The sequence below is a fragment of the Aulonocara sp. 'chitande type north' Nkhata Bay genome, linkage group LG16, assembly GCF_057382095.1.
Source record: "Aulonocara sp. 'chitande type north' Nkhata Bay isolate Kocher_YH1m ecotype deep benthic linkage group LG16, A_spYH_male_GT1.1, whole genome shotgun sequence".
Lineage (NCBI taxonomy): Eukaryota > Metazoa > Chordata > Actinopteri > Cichliformes > Cichlidae > Aulonocara > Aulonocara sp. 'chitande type north' Nkhata Bay.
In genome coordinates this window covers 18,420,733-18,441,618 of record NC_141359.1, presented here as the reverse complement: position 1 = coordinate 18,441,618, position 20,886 = coordinate 18,420,733, and the positions used below count along the sequence as shown (strand labels likewise).

General features: G+C 49.7%; 1 protein-coding gene across 1 annotated transcript in view; it reads right to left on the bottom strand.

The window, feature by feature from the left end:
• The window catches only part of bcor (BCL6 corepressor), a 28,004-nt gene extending 10,943 nt beyond the window's left edge, over positions 1-17,061 (bottom strand). Inside the window, exons 1-9 of the mRNA XM_086266742.1 lie at positions 16,467-17,061; positions 11,756-11,837; positions 8,414-11,560; positions 6,844-6,900; positions 6,121-6,280; positions 4,709-5,047; positions 3,343-3,627; positions 1,719-2,044; positions 215-499 (exon numbers count right to left, since the gene is read on the bottom strand). Of these exons, the coding sequence (XP_086122868.1) occupies positions 215-499; positions 1,719-2,044; positions 3,343-3,627; positions 4,709-5,047; positions 6,121-6,280; positions 6,844-6,900; positions 8,414-11,560; positions 11,756-11,837; positions 16,467-16,585 (4,800 nt within the window). The 5' untranslated portion in view covers positions 16,586-17,061. The remainder of the gene's footprint in view (positions 1-214; positions 500-1,718; positions 2,045-3,342; positions 3,628-4,708; positions 5,048-6,120; positions 6,281-6,843; positions 6,901-8,413; positions 11,561-11,755; positions 11,838-16,466) is intronic.
• Between the last annotated feature and the right edge of the window lie 3,825 nt (positions 17,062-20,886).

Here is a 20,886-nt window from a genome sequence, read left to right as displayed (position 1 = left end):
ATCTCAAAAACTCTGAGAAGGGGAAAAAAAAAAAAAAGAGTAAAGCGACGTTTGGCAGAGTCACAGACAGGAACAAAGTAGGTGGAGAAAATGAGCTCAATTTAAGAAGGGAGAGAGAAAGCGAGAGATTTGGAAAAGACAAAGTCTGAGGGTGTAAATTGCGAAGAGAGAAAGCAGATAAGAAGGGAGGATGACTTCGACTGAAGCCTATTACCTCGTAGCCCAGTCGCGCTGCTCTCTGAAGGAGCGTCTCCCCGGCGTTCTTGTTCACAATCAGCCGACGAGCCTCTGGCGGGATCGGACGCACCACGGAGGGCTCGGCAGGGGGGGTTCTGTGCAAGCCCGCCGGCTCTGGTGGAACACCGCCCGCTCTGTCATTAGCCTGGAGCTGCAGGGAGGGTGGACAGAGCGCGGTGGGGGAGCAGGGCTTGACTGGAGAGCAGGGATAATGATTAGGAGAAGCGGCTCTCTTCCTCGGAGCGCTGCACTGCTCACTCAGCTGAGGAGAGAGTGAGAGATGGGGAGAGAGCGTTACAGTCCCTGCCACGAAGCAGACGGGACATTGACAGACACACACGAGCACGAGCATCCAAGGGGACAGGGATGAGACTACGCACACGCGCACGGAGGGAAATTAAAATGTGCATCCATGCACAGGAAATGATATCCACTTTTTTAAATAAGTTAAAAGGAGAATCAATTAAAAAGGTGGTTTAAGTATTCAAATCAGGGCCCAAAATTCATACTGAAATTTGAAGCTCAAATCTGTTCTTAAGCCATGTGTTTAGACCCCCCCACCCCACTTATCCTCACATGACTTCCAAACTACCTCTTTAACAGCATACCTACTCTATACATACACACTCAGATTGATTTTTTATCAACAACATCTGTGTTTATATATGACTATTGTGTCTGGGAGATACGCTATGCATCGCTGAAAACACACACACACACACTCACACACAAAGCTTTCACGCCCTAAAACAGTGCAGGTTGGCACGCCACTTTTCTTTAACTGCTAAACCAACAGAGCCCTCTGAACACAACACACGAGAGAGGGAGTTGCCTGCTTGAGTGTGTGCGTGTCTGACTGAGTGTGTGCGAACACTGCGAGCCCTCTCAGTGGAATTCCATGTCGAAGCAGCTGTCAGGCTGAGGAGGAGCAGGGGAGGAGAGCAGCACGGGCGGAAAACGACTCGCCTTCTTTTTTCTTTTTTTTTTCCGCTCAATTTTTCCCCCGTGCTCTCCCCCCTCCCTCCTCCTTTTGAACTCGGCGTTTCAAACGCTCAGTCGTAGCTGCCACATTCCTCATTGTGCGAGTGCGAGAAAGTGTGCGTGTGTGTAGCTTTGTGTTCAGGAGTGAGTGTGATATATAATTGCTCCAGGGTTTTTGAATGCTTGCGAACACGCAGACACTCGCACCCCTGTCTCTCACCTACCTACACACACACACACACACACACACACAAAAAGATGACACGCGTTCGACAATTAAGGCCAGAGACACAAACACATGCATGCGGGGCCCTCCGCAGGGAGCCGCTGAGGGCGCGGGGAGGTCAAAGCTCCAGCAGTCCTCTAAACATTGTAAACATACTTCCTTCCTCAGTCCCTCCCTCCCGTCCCCAGCTGCATAATCAGAGGCGCCAACAGGCATACTGAAACAGAGTCTGCCGCTGCAAACATCCAGACGCCTGCGTCTTGGTCGCACTCACCTTGTCATCCTCAGCTTTTCCCAGCTCAGTCCCGCAACGCTGGCCCGGGCTGCTGGCGGCTGCCTCTTTCCTTTTCTCCCTCTCCCGCTCTCGCTCCCTCTGGCTGGTGTGTTTGGTCTTGCACGGCCGCTTGCCCTTGGGTTTGTCCGTGTCACTATGGCGACGGACCTTGAGGGGAGGGGTGCCTCCCACGGACTGTTCTGGGGCCGGAGAGGGGGGGCCCCTCCTGGACTCCTTGAGGCCACGGTCACCTGAGAAGGGGTTCGGCGGGTGCGCTCTGTCCTTCAGCTGGCTGGGGGGGAGGGGAGCGACGGCAGCAGCTACTCCTGGAGAAGGAAAAGAGGAAGGCAGAGTGAGCGAGTGCGAGGATAGGAAAGTATTGCAAGGCCATCTCTCACCCTCTGTTGGTTTATTAATGAGCACACAGAGCTGTCTGGGAGCGCAGCATGCCTGCTCGCCCAGGGAAAAAAAAATTATAAATAAAAAACACACACTCTCGCACGCAAGCTCGCATAAACACCGCTATAGTGATTCCTGTGCACTTCTTCACTGCAGCAAGGACACGGCTAGGAGTAATCTCCTTAAACAAATGTGGCACTGTCTGGTTTCAGCCTCTTATAGTACATATTTACACAAAAATAAAAAAGCTGCCCTTGAAACCTCAATGTCGAAAAGCTTATTGGAAATACATTTGCTCCTAAGGATCGTTGCAAACCCGCTTTAATCTACTTGGCGATCTGGTCTAGGTCTGATTTCTGCTGCAGTACAACTTTTAGAATAACAATTTAATAACAGCAATTTGTTGCAGAGACAACAGCTTTTTACAATGCAATATCCTTAACAGGCAGATTCATGCATTTCATGTGACTAGTGGTTTTCTGAAGGGGAAAAAAAAAGAAAAAAACAACACACAGATACAGTGGAATAACCACAGTCATTATCAACACAACCGTTGTCACAGTCATGAGAGGTGAGAGGTAATTAAATAAATGTATATTATTTAAAAAAAAAAAAAAAAAAAAAAAGAATCAGTGCCCAGTAATGGTCTGTGGTTTCTACAGAAAAATACTCAAACCCTCTTCTGCTTTATTCACTTCCTTTAATCTCTCCACTGCTCTTTTATTCTCTCTTCTGCCTCGGAGACGCCATTTTGCATTTCTCATAAGGGAAAGCCCTGGCTTTAGTAAGACCCCTCTACCTCACACACCCAACAAAGGGGAAAGAAAAAGAAAATCATTGATCACACATTAGTCACACTCCACCTGCCTACACATACCTCCACCAGCCACTTCCCCTCATTTGCTTTTTAATCGTCCTCACAGAGACCCCGCTGTAGATCAGCTGAACATGAAAGAAAAAGCCTAAATCTTTGCGCACCGGGAGGGTGGTGAGAGGCATTTTATCTTGTGGTTCTCTGCGTCCCCCCTTTTTTTTGATTCCTCAAGCCTTTACCCTGGCAAGAGGAAGAATCTCCCCCCCCCCCCCCCCCTCGTGCTCCCTGACAGCTTTTGGGAAATCCCCTAAAGACAGACTGCTCAACAAGAAAGTGAAACGTGAGCCAAAGATAGATTTCCGTTACCCTAGCTGAACTCGGCGGTTTGTACGGCTGGTGGTTCACTCTTACCATTAGGCAGCTTCTCGCAGCCCCATTTCCTGTTGATCTCGCTTCTCTGCGCCGCGGCTCTGTCCTCGTGCTCGCCGGGCCTGATCTTGCGCTCGCGCAGGCCCTGGGTAGGGCTAACCAATCGGGGCTGAGGCCATGCCCTCTCTTGCTTGATTTGGGACCCATCAGGTGAAGCAGCGCCCGCGGCGGGCTTGCTGAGTCGCAGTCCCTTGAGCTCTATGCAGACCTTAAGCTTCCGCACCTCCTCGTCGTCGTCGTCGTCCGCACTGGCTTTCTCACGCTCGTCTGCAGATGAACACAAACACAGAATGTTGCTTGAAACGCAACAGTTTGATGGTTTTTGCGTTTAAACCTCGATGCAAAGATGTGAAGAGCAAGCTCTCGAGCCTCGGTTATTATTAAAAGGTCATTTTAAAAAAAAAAACGCTAGGTAGTCTGAAAAGTGCATTATGAGCTACTTAAAAGATTTCTTCTAAGTGTCTCTGAGTTGACATTTGGATTAAAAGGTTTTCTGCTTTCTAAAGCCGTCATTGTCACCGTCTGCAACGTGCAGAACTACTGTAGATATTGACATGCAAGCAACAGAGCACAGAGAACAAAGGCCATTAATCAGGACATTCTTATGGCTGGTAAAACCCCATCTAAGCCTTACATATGACACACACCCAGGCAAGAGAGGCAGGGAGCAGGATGTAGAGCAGACAGATTGCGGAGTGAAAGGGGAGAGAAGTCAAGAGTCGGGTGGAGAAACAAAGCAATAAAGGCTGGAAAAGCAGAGGGAGGGTTCTCCCCCATGAAATTCACAGGGGACGGGTATTTGACTCGTCTGCCAGTGCCGAGGAGAACAAGCACGATACCGCATGCCAGCGAGAAAAGAAATAAAAAGGAAACCCAAACAGATGAGGGAAAAAAGAAAGGAGATGAAAAGAGAAGAAAAGAGCAGCTTTGAAGAGGGTGGGTAAGCACAGCGAAGGAACGGCAGTGCTGAAAGAAGAGAGAGAGAGAGAGACAGAGGGAATAGCTGTCCCTCTTCGTCGCTTCTCTCGCACTCCACTCAAAGGCAGGATTAAACACTTCTCAGAGCTGGCTGCCACACAGAGCGAAACACAGGACAGAGAGCAGGAAAGGGGAGGAAGAGCGTGTTGTGATGGAACGGATGTGAGGTGGAATTGATTGGGATGGAAGTAGTGATTATAAAAGTGGGATTTTTTAAAAAAAGAACAAGGGATGAAACAGTGCTCGGCATCACACGGTGAAGGAAAACTAACTGGGCGGAATTCTAAGGATGCATGGAGAGCGGATGAAGAGCAGAAGGGGGATGCTATTTGAGGCATGCGAGATGCACGCTTGTTTGTGAAATTCTCACCCGTACAAAGCTTGGCTCTTTTCTCCAAGTGGATCACCCTTTCTCCCTCCATCTCTGTGTCCTCGTCCTCCGCTTTGAGGCCAAGGGGGCGTTTCCTGGTGACCCCAAAGCCAGGGCTAGTCCTCTCGTCGGGAAAGCCCTTTGATGGCGTCAGTGTGGGTGGCATACAGTGACCTTCCTCGCACTCTTTCATCCCCTTCCTGACACCATCCTTTAGCCCTCCTTGGCCCGGACCTCTGGCCCCATCTTGGGCTTCATGAGGATGGGATAAAGGCTCCCTCTGCCCTCCACACCTCTGAAGGACTGGAACTCTGTTGTTTGTGTATGCCGGCCGGACACCTGAGCAAAGCAGAGAAGACGGGGACATGAAGCGAACAGAGGAAATATAAACATAAGATGATGGGAAGGGTGCAGACACACGGGAAGAGATTTCAGACAGAAAACAAGCAGGGAAACAGGGTGACACAAGGTGTGGTTGGTGGGGGTTGACGGAGCGAGAATGCCAGTTAAACACCAGCCCGCTTTTATTCTGCTTTAAAGACAGGCAGTAAAACTTTGATGAGTTAAAGACTTTTTAATCTGATGCGAGCCGAGCCAGCGGCCTGATGGTTCAGTGCAGCCGTGCACACTTCCAGCAGAGAGAGGCACGAAAACATCCTGCGCACATGTTGTGCATGGTGACTCCCATTCCTCTTCCCTCTCCCTCTTTTCGTCATCTCCCTGCCCCCCCCTCCATGACCGCACCACGCCCTTCTCACACAGAGCGTGACTCTACCCCCCCCCCCCCCTTTTCCTTCCCCTCTCTCGTCGTCGACTCCCTCTCTGTCTCTCTCCATGCCATAATTAGGCTCACACGTCAGCTGCGGCCTCGCTCCAACACACAGCTGGGCTGCCAGCCAATGTAACTACCCCGCTCCCCACCCCACCCCGCTCTTTCCGTTGCGCTCTCCCATCCGCTTTCACCCACCAACTCCCCCCCCCCCCCCCCCACCACCACCACAGCTTTCACTCACGCACTCCCTGCCCCTCCTTCTCCCCCATTGCCCTCCCCTCGCCATCGTCTCTCTGCGCAGATAAGCACAAAAGGCTTCTTGAAAATAAAACTCCCCCTCGCTGTCTCTCTTGCCCGCTCATTGGCTTGCGCTGCCTAGCTTGTGTAAAAGTGCGTGCACACACGGACACGCTTGTGTGTGTGTGTCTGTGTCTCTGTGTGTGAGTGGAAGAGTGTCTTTTTTTAGAGTGACCCGGTCTTGCCTCAGCATTTGCTGCAAGTGCATGAGAGCGAGTGTGTACGCTCCTATTGTTTGCGTGCGTGTCCCTTTTTTTTGTGAGTGTTCATTTGCAGAGTGTCTGCATGTATGTGTGTGCATGCCTTGTGTATATGTGTGTGTGTGTGGTGCTGGGTTACTCACCCTCCCTCTCTCCCTGCCTGGTGGTGTGTTGGCAGTACTCCAGCACTCTCTCTCCGCACTGGCCGTCTGCCAGCTCCCGTCCTGCTGCCGAGGCAGTCATACACACACCGCTGCCCTCCTTCTCCTTCAGCTCCAGCTCCGAGAACCGCATCATTGCCCGCTGTGCATACACACACAAAAATGCAGAGAAAACCCATGAAAACCACTCATCATCTGCCCATGCCGCGCACACACACGCACCTCTCTAAGCCTAAATCTGGCCTCAACAGCTACACAAGCAAAAAAAAAAAAAAAAGCATGAGAAATCACATCGTCTTAAAAAACAAAAGAAGAATATGCCAAAAGAATTAACCTCCCCCCACTCCCCCCCCCCCACACACACACACACTCACAACACACATACGCACACAAATACACGCAGGACACAAAGGAGGACAGATAAATCACAAGCACGGCGTCAAGACACAGGTTAGACTACTGCAGCCACTGTCAGTCCATGCGCTCTGGGGCTTAAATCCTGGCTTCTCCCTTCCTGAAACATAAACATGGCTTGGAAACATATACATCTAAGCCCTGAGGCGGAGAGAGGAGATGAAAAGGAGGGAAGAAGGAAAGAAGGGAGTGGGGAGGGGAAAAATAAAAAAAGAAGTGTGCAGCGATACACAGTACAAAGGAGACAGAGCCCGTCAGAGGCAGATGTGATAAGAAATGTAAAGAACTGACCTCCCAGTTAGCTGCAGGTTGACTTATATTACTCCCCTCTCGTGATATGACTTCCATCTAAGCAATTAGAACGGGGGGGGGGGCTCAATATATCTGTCCAGCATTTCATCTTTTTCTTTTTCTTTTTTTTTAAATAAATGAATTTACGTTACGTTTCTCCACATGTTTCTTTTACACAGAACAGGTAGCCACAATCCCAACAAAAATAACAATCAAATTAAAGTGAATCAACAGGTCAATTAACACTGCATCAAAACCATCAAATAATCTCTGAACTGCACCAGTGACAAATTGGAAAATTTGAATGGAAATAACACGGGCATTTGAGGTATAATTGATGACACCAATTCAGTTTCAGCTGTCTTGCTTGCTTTCTTTTTTTGGCGGCAGGGGGGTGATCCAAGCAGACCACATCTGATTTTTTTTTACGCATCCAGAAATCCAGTGTTTGATAGCTTTGAGTTGCAGCTGTGGATTGACAAGCATGACAAAAGACAAAAACCACAGTTTTCTAAGGTGCATTCACAACATAGACAGACATGTGCAACCTATTAACATTTCTGCCCCTGAGCCAGTGGATAATATAGCATAGTGTGTCTTTGTGTTTCTGTGCTCAGCATTGAGCAAAAGGCAACCCCAAAAGACATAAACAGTTTGAAATGAATAGCTCAGTGTGCATGTATGAATGACAGTGGATAATAGCTAAATGTAGGTGATACTACTGTAATAGTATGTTTATAGAGGTCATGTGATCTTTGTTAGGAGGGCTGGTATTTTAGCCAATGGCGGGAGCGGGGATGAGGAGAATTATGACCTTAGACAGCAACCAGGCAGGACAGGCCATTGGAGGGAGGTGGGTTGGGTGAGGATAGTGAATGGCAGATGGGGGCATGCAGAAAGCCTTAGAGAAACCCTGAAGAGGGCAGCTGTTGGTTGTTAAGCACACTGCAAGCCCTCCACTGGCCCTAACCTTGGGGTTAAGCGTAGCCAAAGGCAGTGTGAACTGTGAGGGTGCCACAGTCATTCTCCCAAACTACTGTACATGTCTCTTTAGCACACTCAGCACTAACATGCTTTAGCCCCAAGGCAGTCACACAAGGACAAGCACATACGGAGACACAAACACGCACACACGCACAGAAATAACCTTTACAATGGCTGCTCACTAATCAACATACAAAGATAGCAGCTCTGGTTAACCTTTGAACTGCCACCCCATTAAGGAGGGTCTCGACTGGCCAGATCCCTAAGACAATGATAAACTATAAAGGGACAATCAAATCTACGGCCAGGACAGTAGCGTGACAGCAATTATATTGTATGCAAAGTATGCCAATTCCATGCAAGGTGTGCTCTATAGGCTGATCTGAATATTGCAGCAGGGGAAAACTGAGAGTGGCCTTTGAGGTTTTATTCCTGTGTGGATGTTAGAAATCAAAGTATGTCTGAAATGTCTGCACATAAGAAAAGTTGCTCATAACAACCTCTCCCCATCCCATCAATTATCTTAAACCCAGTTCATTACGTATTGCATGTATACACAAACGTGCACAGTTGTTTGCAGCCTTACCTGCAGAGCTCTCTGTTCACGGCTCAGCTTGCTCGAGTCAGCATATAGCTCAGTGGTGACACATTTAAAGCGGTCGCCAACGTAGCCTGAGGAGTTAGCAATCCTTTTGGCCAGGCTGGATCTACGAGAGTTTTTAGATGAAGTCTGGCTACCGTCTTCTTCCTCATCCCCTTCTCCCTGAGACTCCCCCAGGTCAACAATACTGTCTTCTTTTTCAGTCTCTCTCTTGGGGACTTTTTCCAGGTCTGATTTCTTCACCATATCTGTGCAGTGTTGTGTAAGGCGAGAAATTCTGCTGTCCCCCCTGTCCCCTTTGTCCCTACCAGAGCTGCGCTCCCCTGATGTTCGAGCACAGCGCAAGGTGCTCTGATCTTGGTCTTCAAGGTCTGGGCTGGGGCTCTGCTCCTCACAGCTCTCCTCTGCTTGGGCAACCAGGCACGGAGAAGCTGGGGATATGCTAGATGTTGCCCCAGCACAGCCAGTGTCCTGGGGAACCTCTGCTCTCCCAAAGGGAGCTTCTGGTTGTCTGTCACTGTGGTTGGGCTTAAGGTTAGGACTCTGTCTGGAGTGGATTGGATAAGGAAGGGAAAGGTGGTGTTTTGGTTCATACTCAGTCTTTGTGAGATTTTGGTTACTATGATAACATTCATTTTGGGAAGCCTTGGTGCTGGTCTCAGCAGAATGTTGTTTGTGGCCTGATGGTGTAGTCTCCATATCTGTGTCTGAGTGTACAAGGTCAATGCAGACAATCTTTTCTCTGGATGTTAAAGAGGAAGAGGGGTGTTTGCTTTGACTGCCACACTGTCCTTGTGCTCCAGCTTCCCTGTCAGGCTTCATTTGGTTTCCTTCGCCTATCTCTTTCCCACTGTTGTTATCTCTGTGGCTTCCACCTTCTTCAACAGTTCCCCGAGATTTCTCCTGTCCCCGGGACTTCAGTGTTGCATCTGCCCTTTCTGCCAGCTTGTTGTCAGAGTGTGTCTGCATCAAGGGATGGGCCATCTCCTGTGAGTTATAAGTGAGATATTCTCCTCCTGGACCAGGGAGATTGTGGTATGGTAAAGGGTGTTTTGCTGCCAGGTGGGTTGGATAAAGGCTGTTGCTGCCCAGCAGTACTGGGTGAGGGTAAACTGGGCCTTTTCCTCCAATTGGCACAGAATGTATTGTCATGTTGTCTGTGATGGGGTAAGGTAGGTATCTGTTGGCATAAGCCAAGCTGTGGTTTAGATAAGCCTCATTCTGTGGAAGGTAAAGATGGCCAGGAGGATGACCGTTCTCTACACAGTGCCTCTTGTAAGATGGCACATCTGGGGTTGTTTCAGCTCTCTTACTGGTCTGGGAGGGCTTCTCTGTTCCCTCTCTGTGGTGACCCGCAGCTGGTGGAGGTTCTGACTGGCTGGGGCTGTGTTTGACCCACTCACCATTATGTTTGGGAGAAAGAGCCCTGGAGTTGACCACAGAAGTGCCAGATGGTTGAGTCGAGGAGTGGTTGGGCTCTTCTATCCTTGGACAGGATGAGCTACGTTGCTGAGGGAGTACTCTCTCCAGACCTTTATTTTTGATAACAGAGGGTGAAGAGCCTTTAGTTTGTGAAAGACCCAGGTCTGTATTAGGTCTCGGAGAGGTGGGCAGGCCCGGTGTGTGCTGTGCGTGAGAAGGTGATGGACTAGGTACGACCCAGGTGGAGTGTAAAGTGCTGATCATCTCTGGTCTGTCTGAGACCTTTGAAGAAGTGCTGCTGACCACACAATGTGGATGGGGAGAAGGGGAAAGGTTTTCTTTTAAGAGCTCTCTGTTAGGGGGAAGTCCATAACGTGGACCTGAAGTGTCCATCTTAACTGGGAATCCATTGGAGGGCAATCCAAAGTCTAGCATTCTTCCAGACAAATCCAAAGGCTTCTCTGCTGGGTCTTTGGTTGCCTGTGGTTGGTGAGCTGGTCTCTCAGAGCTGGCTTTGGAGGGAGACCTGCTGGGTCTTTTCTCAACTCCTGCATTTCTGGGTTCAGGGGCCCCATCTCTTGGCCTTGATTTGTGGGGGCTGGGTCGGGCAGGAGAGGGCTGCTCTGATGCCATGCTGCTAACAGAGAACGTAAGAGGAATGGACTGTGCGGATGTGGATGAGGCAGATATTGAGGAAGTGGACGACACCGGTTGTCCTATCCTGGCAACCGGCCTTTGCAAATCCAGTGAATTGTCGATGAGAGCAGGAGGAAGGGGAGGTTGTGGCAGGCGAGAAGAAACACGAGGAGAGGAATCAGTAGGCAGACTACTGATACCACTAGTAATAATACTACTTGTATTAATATTGTTGCTAGAGCCCTTCCTGGACGGAGGTCTGCTCGGTCTGATACTCCTGTTAGGTGAGCGGTCCCTGTCTATAGAAGCTTGATGGTGCTGAGAAAGAGGTGAGGGTTGGTGAAGCTGCTGTGCAAATGGAGGTGCAACACCAAGCCCCTTGTCTTGGCAGTGTACCAGTGATGTTGGGGCCACGGTGACTGCAGGAATCCTCATAGGTGGTGCCACCAGGGGTGAAGAGATGGGTGAAGCAGGATAGGGAGGCATATAATAGAGCCTGTCAGCAGCAGAGACCGCTGCAGCAGGGGTAACACTGCCTCCCTGGGCTGCACACAGAGAAGGATAGGCCAGGTGCTGGGGAAGATAGGGGTTGGGTTGGCTGAGCAAAGAGGCTTTGTACATGCTTAGAGCTGCATACTTGGATGTGTCCATGAAGGGATACATGCTCGCTTCGGGGTAAGGGCTGAGCCATGGCATGCGGAGGTAGCTGCCACCAGCACTTGCCAAGCCCAGTTCAGATGCTTTCTCTCCAGGCCCTACTCTGCGTTCCAAGCCGAGACCTTCGGCTCCAGGAACCAACACGGGCTTGTGGAGACTTGGATGAGCGCCCTTATAGAGGCCTAGGTATCCATTCGCCGTCTTACGACTGTCCAGAGGGCCATCAGGCTTGTAGATGAGTTCTGGGAGTCCATCCCTGTTATAAGTAAGTGGAAGTGCAGGCGCCTCTCTGCCCTTCTCTGCCTGAAGTGCTCTGATCCCTGGATACACAACCCCACCATGGAGATGAAGCCCATCGTGTAAAAGAGTGCTTCGGTCCAGCCCCATTGCTGCCAGGGGCGTCAACCTTGCATCCACCTGCAGCAACAAAGGAAAAAGTATCTATTAGCACACAAAATATATATATATATATATATATCCTGACATCAGCACAAAAACAAAAGAAAAAATACTACTAAAGATTGAAAAAGAAAATCTTGGCTTGTTTTTGCTAAAGTGACTTATGCGACAAATGAGTACAATCTGTACATGGGGATGAGCACGGGGACTTGCCATGTTTCGTGCGATATGGTTCCCTTGTCTTAGTTCCAGGTTGGTTTGTGCCTCAGCATCGACATCACGAACAGATGTTGCCCTGTGGAGATGAGCAAACAGTTAGCTGTCAGTGTCTTGGCTCCGTCACACACACTCACAAACAGGCACACACACATGCAAGCATGCACCGCAGCTGTGTTGCAATGCTGCTGCAAAAGCAAAAAAACCAAACAAGCAATTACAAAAAAGCGAATTCATAAAATTTCAAAAGAGGAAACACATTTTAATTCTTGCCAAGACTTAAACAAATGTGTCTCTGCTAAACAGGGATTAAACGCAGTCCAGGGATGTGCAAGTGAAACGAGGCAAGAGCAACAAAATGGCACTGTCCACTGAAGCGCTTGCTAGAGATGAAAGCACAGTGTGGGCTCCCCACTCCCGCCCCTTCTAATCTGTCAACATCTCCCCCATCCCCATATCCCCCTCCCGTTACCCCCAACCTGCCCACCCTTGGGCTAGACGTGCACTGTGAAGCTGCATCTATTCAGTCACGTTCCTCACACACTGGTTTTTCTATGCCCTCTTTGACCTGCCCCCTCGGCTGCCTCAGCCAGCAGAGCGAGGGAAGATTATGCATCACAGACCAATTCGGTGGGAGACCATTTACCACCCGCCAACACAGAGCTTCAGATCAACAAACACTCACACCAGAACACGCACACACACACACAAGCACACAAAAAGAATATCAGGCAGCAAGAGAAAAGAGACGACTGTGCAAAATTTTTAATAAACCATAGATTTGAAAAATAAATCGTAAATTTTAAAAATTAAGTTGACAATAGGAAACTTTTTTTAAACCCCAGAGGTAGTGACAAAAAGAAGAAGAAAAAGAAATCTTCATAAGACCCCCGTTTGTGTGAAACGTCCTTTAATGTCTTCTGTTTAGTATAGATTAGAATTTTCTTAAAGCACCAAAGTACAACAGGGTTGTTGTTGTATTTTTGTAATGACAGGGAAAATGTGAGAAGTTACAAGAGGATAGTTATCAATTATTCATTACTGCAACAAATTCTGAAGACAACAGATTCAACAACTGGTTGCTAAACCTGTGCTTTTCTCAGCTGGGTGCTGATGAGTTCGATTTCAAAAGGGGGAAAAGAACCAAACACGCCTAATTTAATTAAACTGCTGCGAAAGCAAATGTACAGAAACTTTCTGAAGAGCTAGGATTTTTTTTTTTAAAGAGCAGTGGCAACCGACGTCAACCCTGCATGTTCGTTACTGCCTGAGTGACATCACAATGCCCTGAAAAACAATGTCACACACACACACACACACACACACACACACACACACACACACACACACAGGGTTTCAAAGATTTTAATTGCGCAAATGTCAAAGTATTTCGGACCCTTAACGGGTCATGTGGTATCTTAACAGCTTTTCCCTAAAAGATTAAAAATGAAATAAAACCATCAAACAGATGAAAGGATGAAAAAACTGTTTAAATTTGATCCCCTTTTCACGATTTGGGAAATATTTTACTTTGAATTCTGACTCGATCCCTAATTACGGTAAAAAAAAATAAAAATATTTTTTTTCTGAAGGGCAGCCGTGGTAAGCAAGCACATACAGGAGTGCGGTGAGAGACGGTGAGAGAGAGAAGAGGCTTTAAAGAGGGGGGAAATGAAGCTTTGCAGAGAAACACGGCCCCTCGATCATTGCAGTAAAACGCCTCTGCGCCTCGCTGGCACGCCACTTTTATTGCCGTGACCCGGGGCACATTAATCAGCCTGCTGTGGGCCCCTCGACACGGCTTCTCCCTGTCCCATCCTCCCCCACCACCACCCTAAGCCACAGCTCCGCCGCCAGTCCACCGTCAACATCATCCGCGTCGGAAGCGAAACGGGTAGCTTGTGTGAGAGTTCGTGGGCACAAGCGAGACGGTGTATACGCACGTGTGCACGACCACGTGTTCAGCTGCAGGAGTTTCGTCAGTGCACGGGGACGCTGTTCAGAAATCACACCGCTCCTTCCTCAGCGCGTTTCTCTGCGTGCCGCTGTCAAAAAGCGGATCGTGTTGCGCTTGCACTGAAAAGTCTGCGCTCAACCAGAGCTCAACAGCTACAACAGCAGCGGACACAAAACACCCTCATTCAAACCTTTACCGGCGTTTCTGTCCAAATGAAAGAAAACTATCATAAACACATAAATCTGCTGAGCTTCTCTGGAAGGAAAAAACAGCAACTTGGAGATCGAGCGTTTTATGACAGTACTATCTCTACCTAGACTATTTTTAGATGAAATGAGCAGCAACAGGGCCGAGATAAGAGGTTGTATCGGGGCAAAAGTCAGGATGAGGCACCTGATAAACGCTGAGGGGGAGAATGCGTGTCTGCGGACTATCTCCCGCATAACTTCAGAATTGCACGAAAACGCTAAAGCTTTCTTTCTGCCTCCTACATTAGTGGGATATATAGTCATATGTTTATGTTAATATGATAAATGGGCTGGTGTTTGTTTTAGACGCTTTAAAACCTGCTGCTCAGCTCACATCCACATCGCGTGTGCAGGCAGGAAAAGATTAAATCAGGGCCCACAGGCTATCAAGACGCGAGCAGATAAGGTGTCATTAGAACCCTGTAAAATAGGTGTTTGAGGATTTTCCGGGAGTAAGTCCTGACATACTTTCTCACTGTAAGTGGATAGATGGAAAGAAAAGAATGAAAAGAAAAGCAGGAGGTGGGAGAGAAGGGAAAAGGCAGCGTGTTGACGCCCAACCCCACTGGCTAAGAATAGTTTGCGCAACAAACAACTCCCGACGGCCGTCCAATCCATCACGCTGGCCTGCAGCAGGCGGAGGGGGGAAGGGGGGAGGGCAGCGGTCGGTGCTGCTGCGTTTATAAACCAGACCGCTGGAGCGCAGCCCCGACGCGCACCATTAAACTGAAAACCACCGGGTGTTTTTTAGCGGAACCTGGTTTCAGCGCTGCGTTTCAACGGAGCAGCTGTAAACAAAGCCGAAGAGACAGACTGATGAAAAAAAAAAAATAGGAGAGAGGGAGGAGAGGAGAGGAGAGCCAGAAGACAGTCCCGCTTCTCCCTCCTTTGTTTCCCGTCTCCGATGACAGCGACTTGAACTCTCAGTGACCCGCGGCAGGCGCACCAGAACAAACACCGGCACCACTCATCATTTCCTCCAGGGCTGAGGCCTCTCCCCGCGCAGCGCAGTGGTTGTGTGCATACCAATAACGCGCGCGCGTGTACAGGCCTCATCTCCTTTTAAAAGTTGATAAATGACCGCCTAGAAACGTTTCAGTGAAAGAGCTCGGGGCATATATTAAGCACGGCTGTTCCGTTTTTACGATCAGCCCGCCGCGCGACCCTGTTGTTGAATTTCTCTCAGACTGAACGAGGAAACCGGGTGGCAGGTCTCTGCTGTGCGCCGGGGGAGAATGTAGGCTACATAGGCGCCCTCTCGTTCTTTGTCCCTGGAGCTTTGCCAGACTCTCTGAAGCGGCAGAGCTGCGATCAGCTCTGAAAAAAAAGAAAAAAAAATGCACTGTGACGCAGGATAATCTCCGCAGCGACGGGGGTGGGGTGGGGATAAACATGGATTAAATGCGGGCGCGCGCGCACACGCACCCCCACCACCACACACACGGGATCACCGTGACGGCGGTGTGTTTACACGCACTCGAAACGAAAGGAATTTTTTGCGCACACGGCGGAGAACATCTGCGGCAAAACACGTGAACAGCAACTACAGTCTGGCTACAAACTCCACAGCCTCAGGTCACCCGATCCCCGGCATTAACACCCAGCACCGTAATGAGCCAGGAAAGGGGGGGAAAAAAACCTCGGAAGAGAACGCCGGCCCAATTTTAATGGTTATTGATTATCGAGCCGACGTGTGCCAAATGGACCAATTGATCATCTCAGCGCAGGCTGCGCAATCTATGGAAAGCTGACACGCTGTAGTTTCAGATTTAACAGAGCTGTGAGCGCAAAGTGGAGGGAGGGGAGGGGGGGGAGTGAGCAGGAGATGGAGGAGATAAATGTTGTGCGGGGACTCGGAGGAGAGGCGCGCTGCTGCCGGAGCGCGGAGCTGGAAGGAGAGATGGCGGCGCCTCTTCAGCTGTCACATTATTAGCGGCGCAGTTGTAAACAAGGGCCCCCCGCGTCCTCCCGGGCCGCTGCACAGCCGCACGCAAGTCGGTGCACGGTTCAGTTCCCCCCCGCAGCAACACGGCCGTCAACAACGGCGACATTGTGAGCCCCCCTCCCCCCTCGCTCTCCCTCCAGTGCTGTCACCAGGGCTCGGGCGGCGGCTGCTGAACTGGCTCTATTCATCCCAGGCCAAATGAGGACTAAATGGCTCTTTATGCCACCAAAGAACCCGATTGTAACAGAGATGCGCATGCACGAGCCGGCCCGCGTTTACCGGAGGTTTTTGGAAACGCTGGCATTGCTTTCATGTGTTTCTGATAAAAGCACATGATGATGAAGGAATGATCCTCTTTCATGTGCCCTCTATTTGTTCGCTACTTTCCAAAGGCTGAAGTTCCAAAGTGTTTCGCGCAGACGGAGACAAGAGGATGTTTTGCCTCTTTTCATACGCGCTGCTTAATTAACTGCGCCCTGTAAATTAGGCCAGACAATCTCTGCTGAAACAATTAAGTGTTTACCCTCACGGTACGACCCACGTGACCACCTTCCCCACCTCGAGGTCAGAAGCTCCGCGGCCGACACAGGCTCGTGCGATGTTACGTGCAGACAGCGCATGACGCATTCCTGGCTTTGAAGACTGTCGGCGTAATAAACTCCTGTCGCTATTAACATGCTGCGTTGCCAAGAGTCTGTGGGATTTCGTCAGAGATGCCCGAGGCGCAACGCGGTCTAAAAAAGAGAAGGGAAAAAAAGCTTCAAGACCGAGCCTGCAGAGACTAGGGAGGAAGGAGGTGAGGTGTGTCATCATCACTCTGCCGCTAAATCAATCACACCGCGGGCCAGAGCGAGGTCAGCAAACTAAATCCATTCAGAGTGAGATTTAGACTTTAATTACAGCCCCCCACTCGTTCACGTTACATTAAGCCACCACTGATGACATTTATCAACGATCGCTGCTGTAAAATAAGCAAATGTCTAAAAAAAAAAAATCGCTATTAAACCAACATCCCTGGGTCATCGGCGCCAGAAAGCAGCTGCTAGAGGAAAGAATAATGCTATGTGCCCCCCCTCTCTCTCTGTGGGTAAAGCAGTGGAGAGAGGGGGTGGGAGGGTAAGTGACCCGTGAGCTCCAGACCTCGTCGAAACAAAAAGCTCTCTCTCAGAGAGAGAGAGCGAGAGGTGGGTGGAGAGGGGAGAGGAGGGAAAGGGGGAGAAAAGGCGGAGGGGAGGGTGGGTTCTCCCGTTTCATCGCGAGGTCCCGGGAGGCCAGCATGGAGCATAGCTTCAATCAAACCGTGACGTCTCCTCCGGGAGCTGCGCAGCGCCTGGAAAACCGATCTCTCCTCGGCTCTCTGCCGTGCCTCCCGCTTTTGTTCACACGCATCTCGCCTCAGCAGCGAGTGCAGCGCCGGCAGCGACGAGCCTGTTGTTTTATATCCATGCGCGTGAGAGACACACACACACAGACACACACAAAGGAGCGCGACAAGAATAAGAGCGCCTTCATATTTCTGTCTGGATGTTTACCGGGACACAGGGCATTTCTTTTGACGAATTCCCCCCCGGACTATTTAGAGCACAGAAGGTTTGATAAGCAGGAGCGGGTCCCGTGATTGTAATGACACGCTCTCTCTGCTCACAATATTCCCCGCGTGTTCCCTATTGATTCCGGATTAGAAGCGGACAAACACCGGGGGGGTTAATTGGTTTAAAATGGAGGTGATGAGGGTTGTTTCTATTCTCTTAAAGGCAAGCAGATCTCCAGCCCCCCCGCGGGGCAATACGCTGACACGCTGTCACACATCATTCAGCGGGACAATAAGTCCGGCAGTCCCCGAGGCTGCTGTTGCCTCCAGGTGAACTGTGCGCCCACGGACCTCTGTGCTTTTTACAACTGCGGATTTCTCCACGTCTGCCTGCTCAAATGTCTTTAATGCTTCACACATCACTTCCCCACCTCTGCTGATTAAAAACCTGCACATGAATTGGCTGCACGTATGCAAGCGAGGTGACGCTGGCAAAGGTGAAAGTAATTAATAAACCCCCTCTTTTCTTTGCACGTTTCTGATTCTAAATTATGTCTAATTAATAAAATTAGCACCAGATGCAATCCTGTTTTGCTAAAGGGGGGTGGGGGGGGGGGGGGCACTGAACCGCACTCTGTCAGCTAATGGGCCTTGGCAATACAACACTGTTTGTGGAAGAAGTGTGAAGTCTTCTCGTGTGAAACAGAGAAAACTCAAGTATGTCAATCTAGCGAAAGCAGCCCTCCCTTTCTGTGTTCCGACACCTGGAAAACAGATCAGTCCCACACTGACTTCGCGGCGCACAGTGGAAAAATGATGCGCAAAACAGTCCGACGAGCTTTCGCTAAAAATAAACTCGGCCCACACAAATGCGAAGTATTTGTTTTAGGCTTCCACGGCGCGCAGCGCTTGGGAACCAGACTCTATTGCAGACGAACCAAACTAAGCAGCCGTCCAAGTTTGTGCAGATAGTGTTTATTCCACGGGCCCCAATGAAATCCGTGCGTAACTTTTATTTGGACACCGAGAAAAAAAAAAACCCAAGTCGGACTAAACCTGAGATCGTCACTGAACACACAAGCAAAAGTTGTTGAACAGTTATTTCAATTATAATAGAAGTTAAACTTAAAAATACCCTTTCAGTAAGTAATTAGCCCCACTGTCACGCAAAGTCACATTTAACTTCAAATAAATGCCTTCCAGTTGTCCAGCTTTTCTCTGCCATCCCAAGTAAGACCGACGTTTAATTTATATATAAACAGCTCTTTTATTCTGACTCAAAGCCACCTGAAACTGACCCCTCCACCCACACACCCACCCCTTTACAGTGTCCCATCCTGCTCCTGCAGCCTGCCGGCAGCCGTTCGCGTTATTGCAAGCGTTTCTTCGACCGTTTATCCTGCTGGGGGCTGAAGTGGTCTTTTCAGTAGCTGCTTCCCTCACTCAGCTCGTCAATGAGCTGGAGCCAGCCAATATGAGGCACATCGATCGTCCTAAGAGAGCGTCCCCTAATTAGTGCATGCGTGGCTCCAGGACAGGCAGCAGGCAGGGCAGCACGGAAGGAAAACTCCCCAGATACGAATCTCTCTCACCGTCTTGTCTGCGGTGGAAAATGTGGTCCGATAACATCAACCTTCTAATAAATGAAAAAAACAAAAAGCCCCACTTCGCATAAACGCGCGTGAAACGCAGTCTGCGTTGCTCACAGAGGAGCTTCAAAGAATCGCGAGGTAAAAGACGACTCAGTTTGGAACGCATCCAACGCGCCTCGCGGCGCTTATTTTCAATTAAACTGCAATAGTGGAAGAAGCGGATCGCGCCGATTGACGTCGCGCACAACAGCGTGAGGAGGGTGGCGAAAACGATTTTTAAAGTTAGCGCAGTGTAAGTCAGTGAAGTGAGTGTGTGTGTGTGTGTGTGTGTGTGTGTGTGTGTGTGTGTGTGTGTAGGGGGGGAAGAAACCGATAATTACGGGAAGTTTATTATTATTATTATTATTATTATTATTCTTATTATTATTATTAAGTGTTTGGGTTTTTTTTCTTCTAAGTGAAAGCGTCCCGGTGACACATTCTGTGCAAGAGAGCAGCGCGTATCGGAGCTCCGGGAGGAGGAGGAGAGGTGGAGATGGTAGGAAGGGGGGGAGAGATCCAAACTGGCGCTACGACGAGTCTCCGTGCGCAAAGAATAATCCCCTGCATTGCAAAGCCTAGTCATACAGCAAGTGTGCCTGTATGAGTGTAACGCAAAGTCATATCCGAAAACACCTGCAAGACTCGGCGTGTGAGTGGGGAGAGAGCGAGAGACAAAGAGGTTTCCATCAAGTAGACACGAAGGTGAGCGGTGCAGCCCCCGCGTCCCGTCTCTTCCCCCAGCGCTATACCTTTGATGAGACAAGAGATTATCAGTCCACTCCGTCCAAACCAAACCTCCCCCGCGACACACACACTCCGCGGCACACCAACAGCCCACACACACACACACCGCGGGGATGCCCTCCAACTGAACTGAACTGTGCATAAACGGAGCAGCAGCGCTCGCTCGCCTTTGGCAGGGCGAGGCTGGATTCCGTAACCTTGTTTAGCGCAGAAGCTCCCGTGTGCGCGCACGTACACGCGTACACACACACACAACCTACCCTCAGCCCCACAGGCACACTCGCGCTCTTCGTCACACAACAGGGTGCGAAAAGCCTGAATAGTCACCTTCGAGAACGGCGCCACTTTCAAGTTCGCTAATCTCTGGGATGTCCTTCTCACCTCTATCAGCTTGACAGGGCAGTTGTTAAAAGGACAAACTCATGCTCGGATAATTGTGTGTGTGCGCGCGCGTGTGTGTTATTTATCAACCACATGCCACTGCCCCGCCGAAACGCACAAAGACCACCCTATGCGCTATTCTTAGAAGTGGCCGATCCTCTCCCCAGTCTGCGCACAACACTGGACGATCGCGCTTAGATTCAGCCCCACGAGGGGACTGTTTTTAATCAAAAACACACCACATGAAAACACAGGATAATTTAAAACACCTTGGACGTTATACTGCCATTAAAAAACAGCGCTACACGTTTCGATCGTCACGCGAGGGATTTCACATCAAAGACACACGTTAAGGAAAATAGGTTCTGATTTGCCATTGATTGCCTCACCTGGTTAATTGGTGCAAGTTCCAACCGTGCTCAGCGCGCCCCGACTCACGCCTTATTTTTTCTTTTCTTCTTTCCCCCCCTGTTTTTTTCCCCCAAGTTAACTGGAAGGGCAGCGATCCGTGCGTACGTAGACTTGCCCGGTCACGGTCCTGTCCGCTGGAGACAGACGATCCCGGCCAGAGGGAGAAAAAAAAACAACTAAAAGTGCCTAACAGGTTACTCACTTGTCATAAAACAAAACAAGTCTTACATATAAAGCTTTGGGTCTTTATTCTTTTGTCTACAAGCAGCTCTCATCC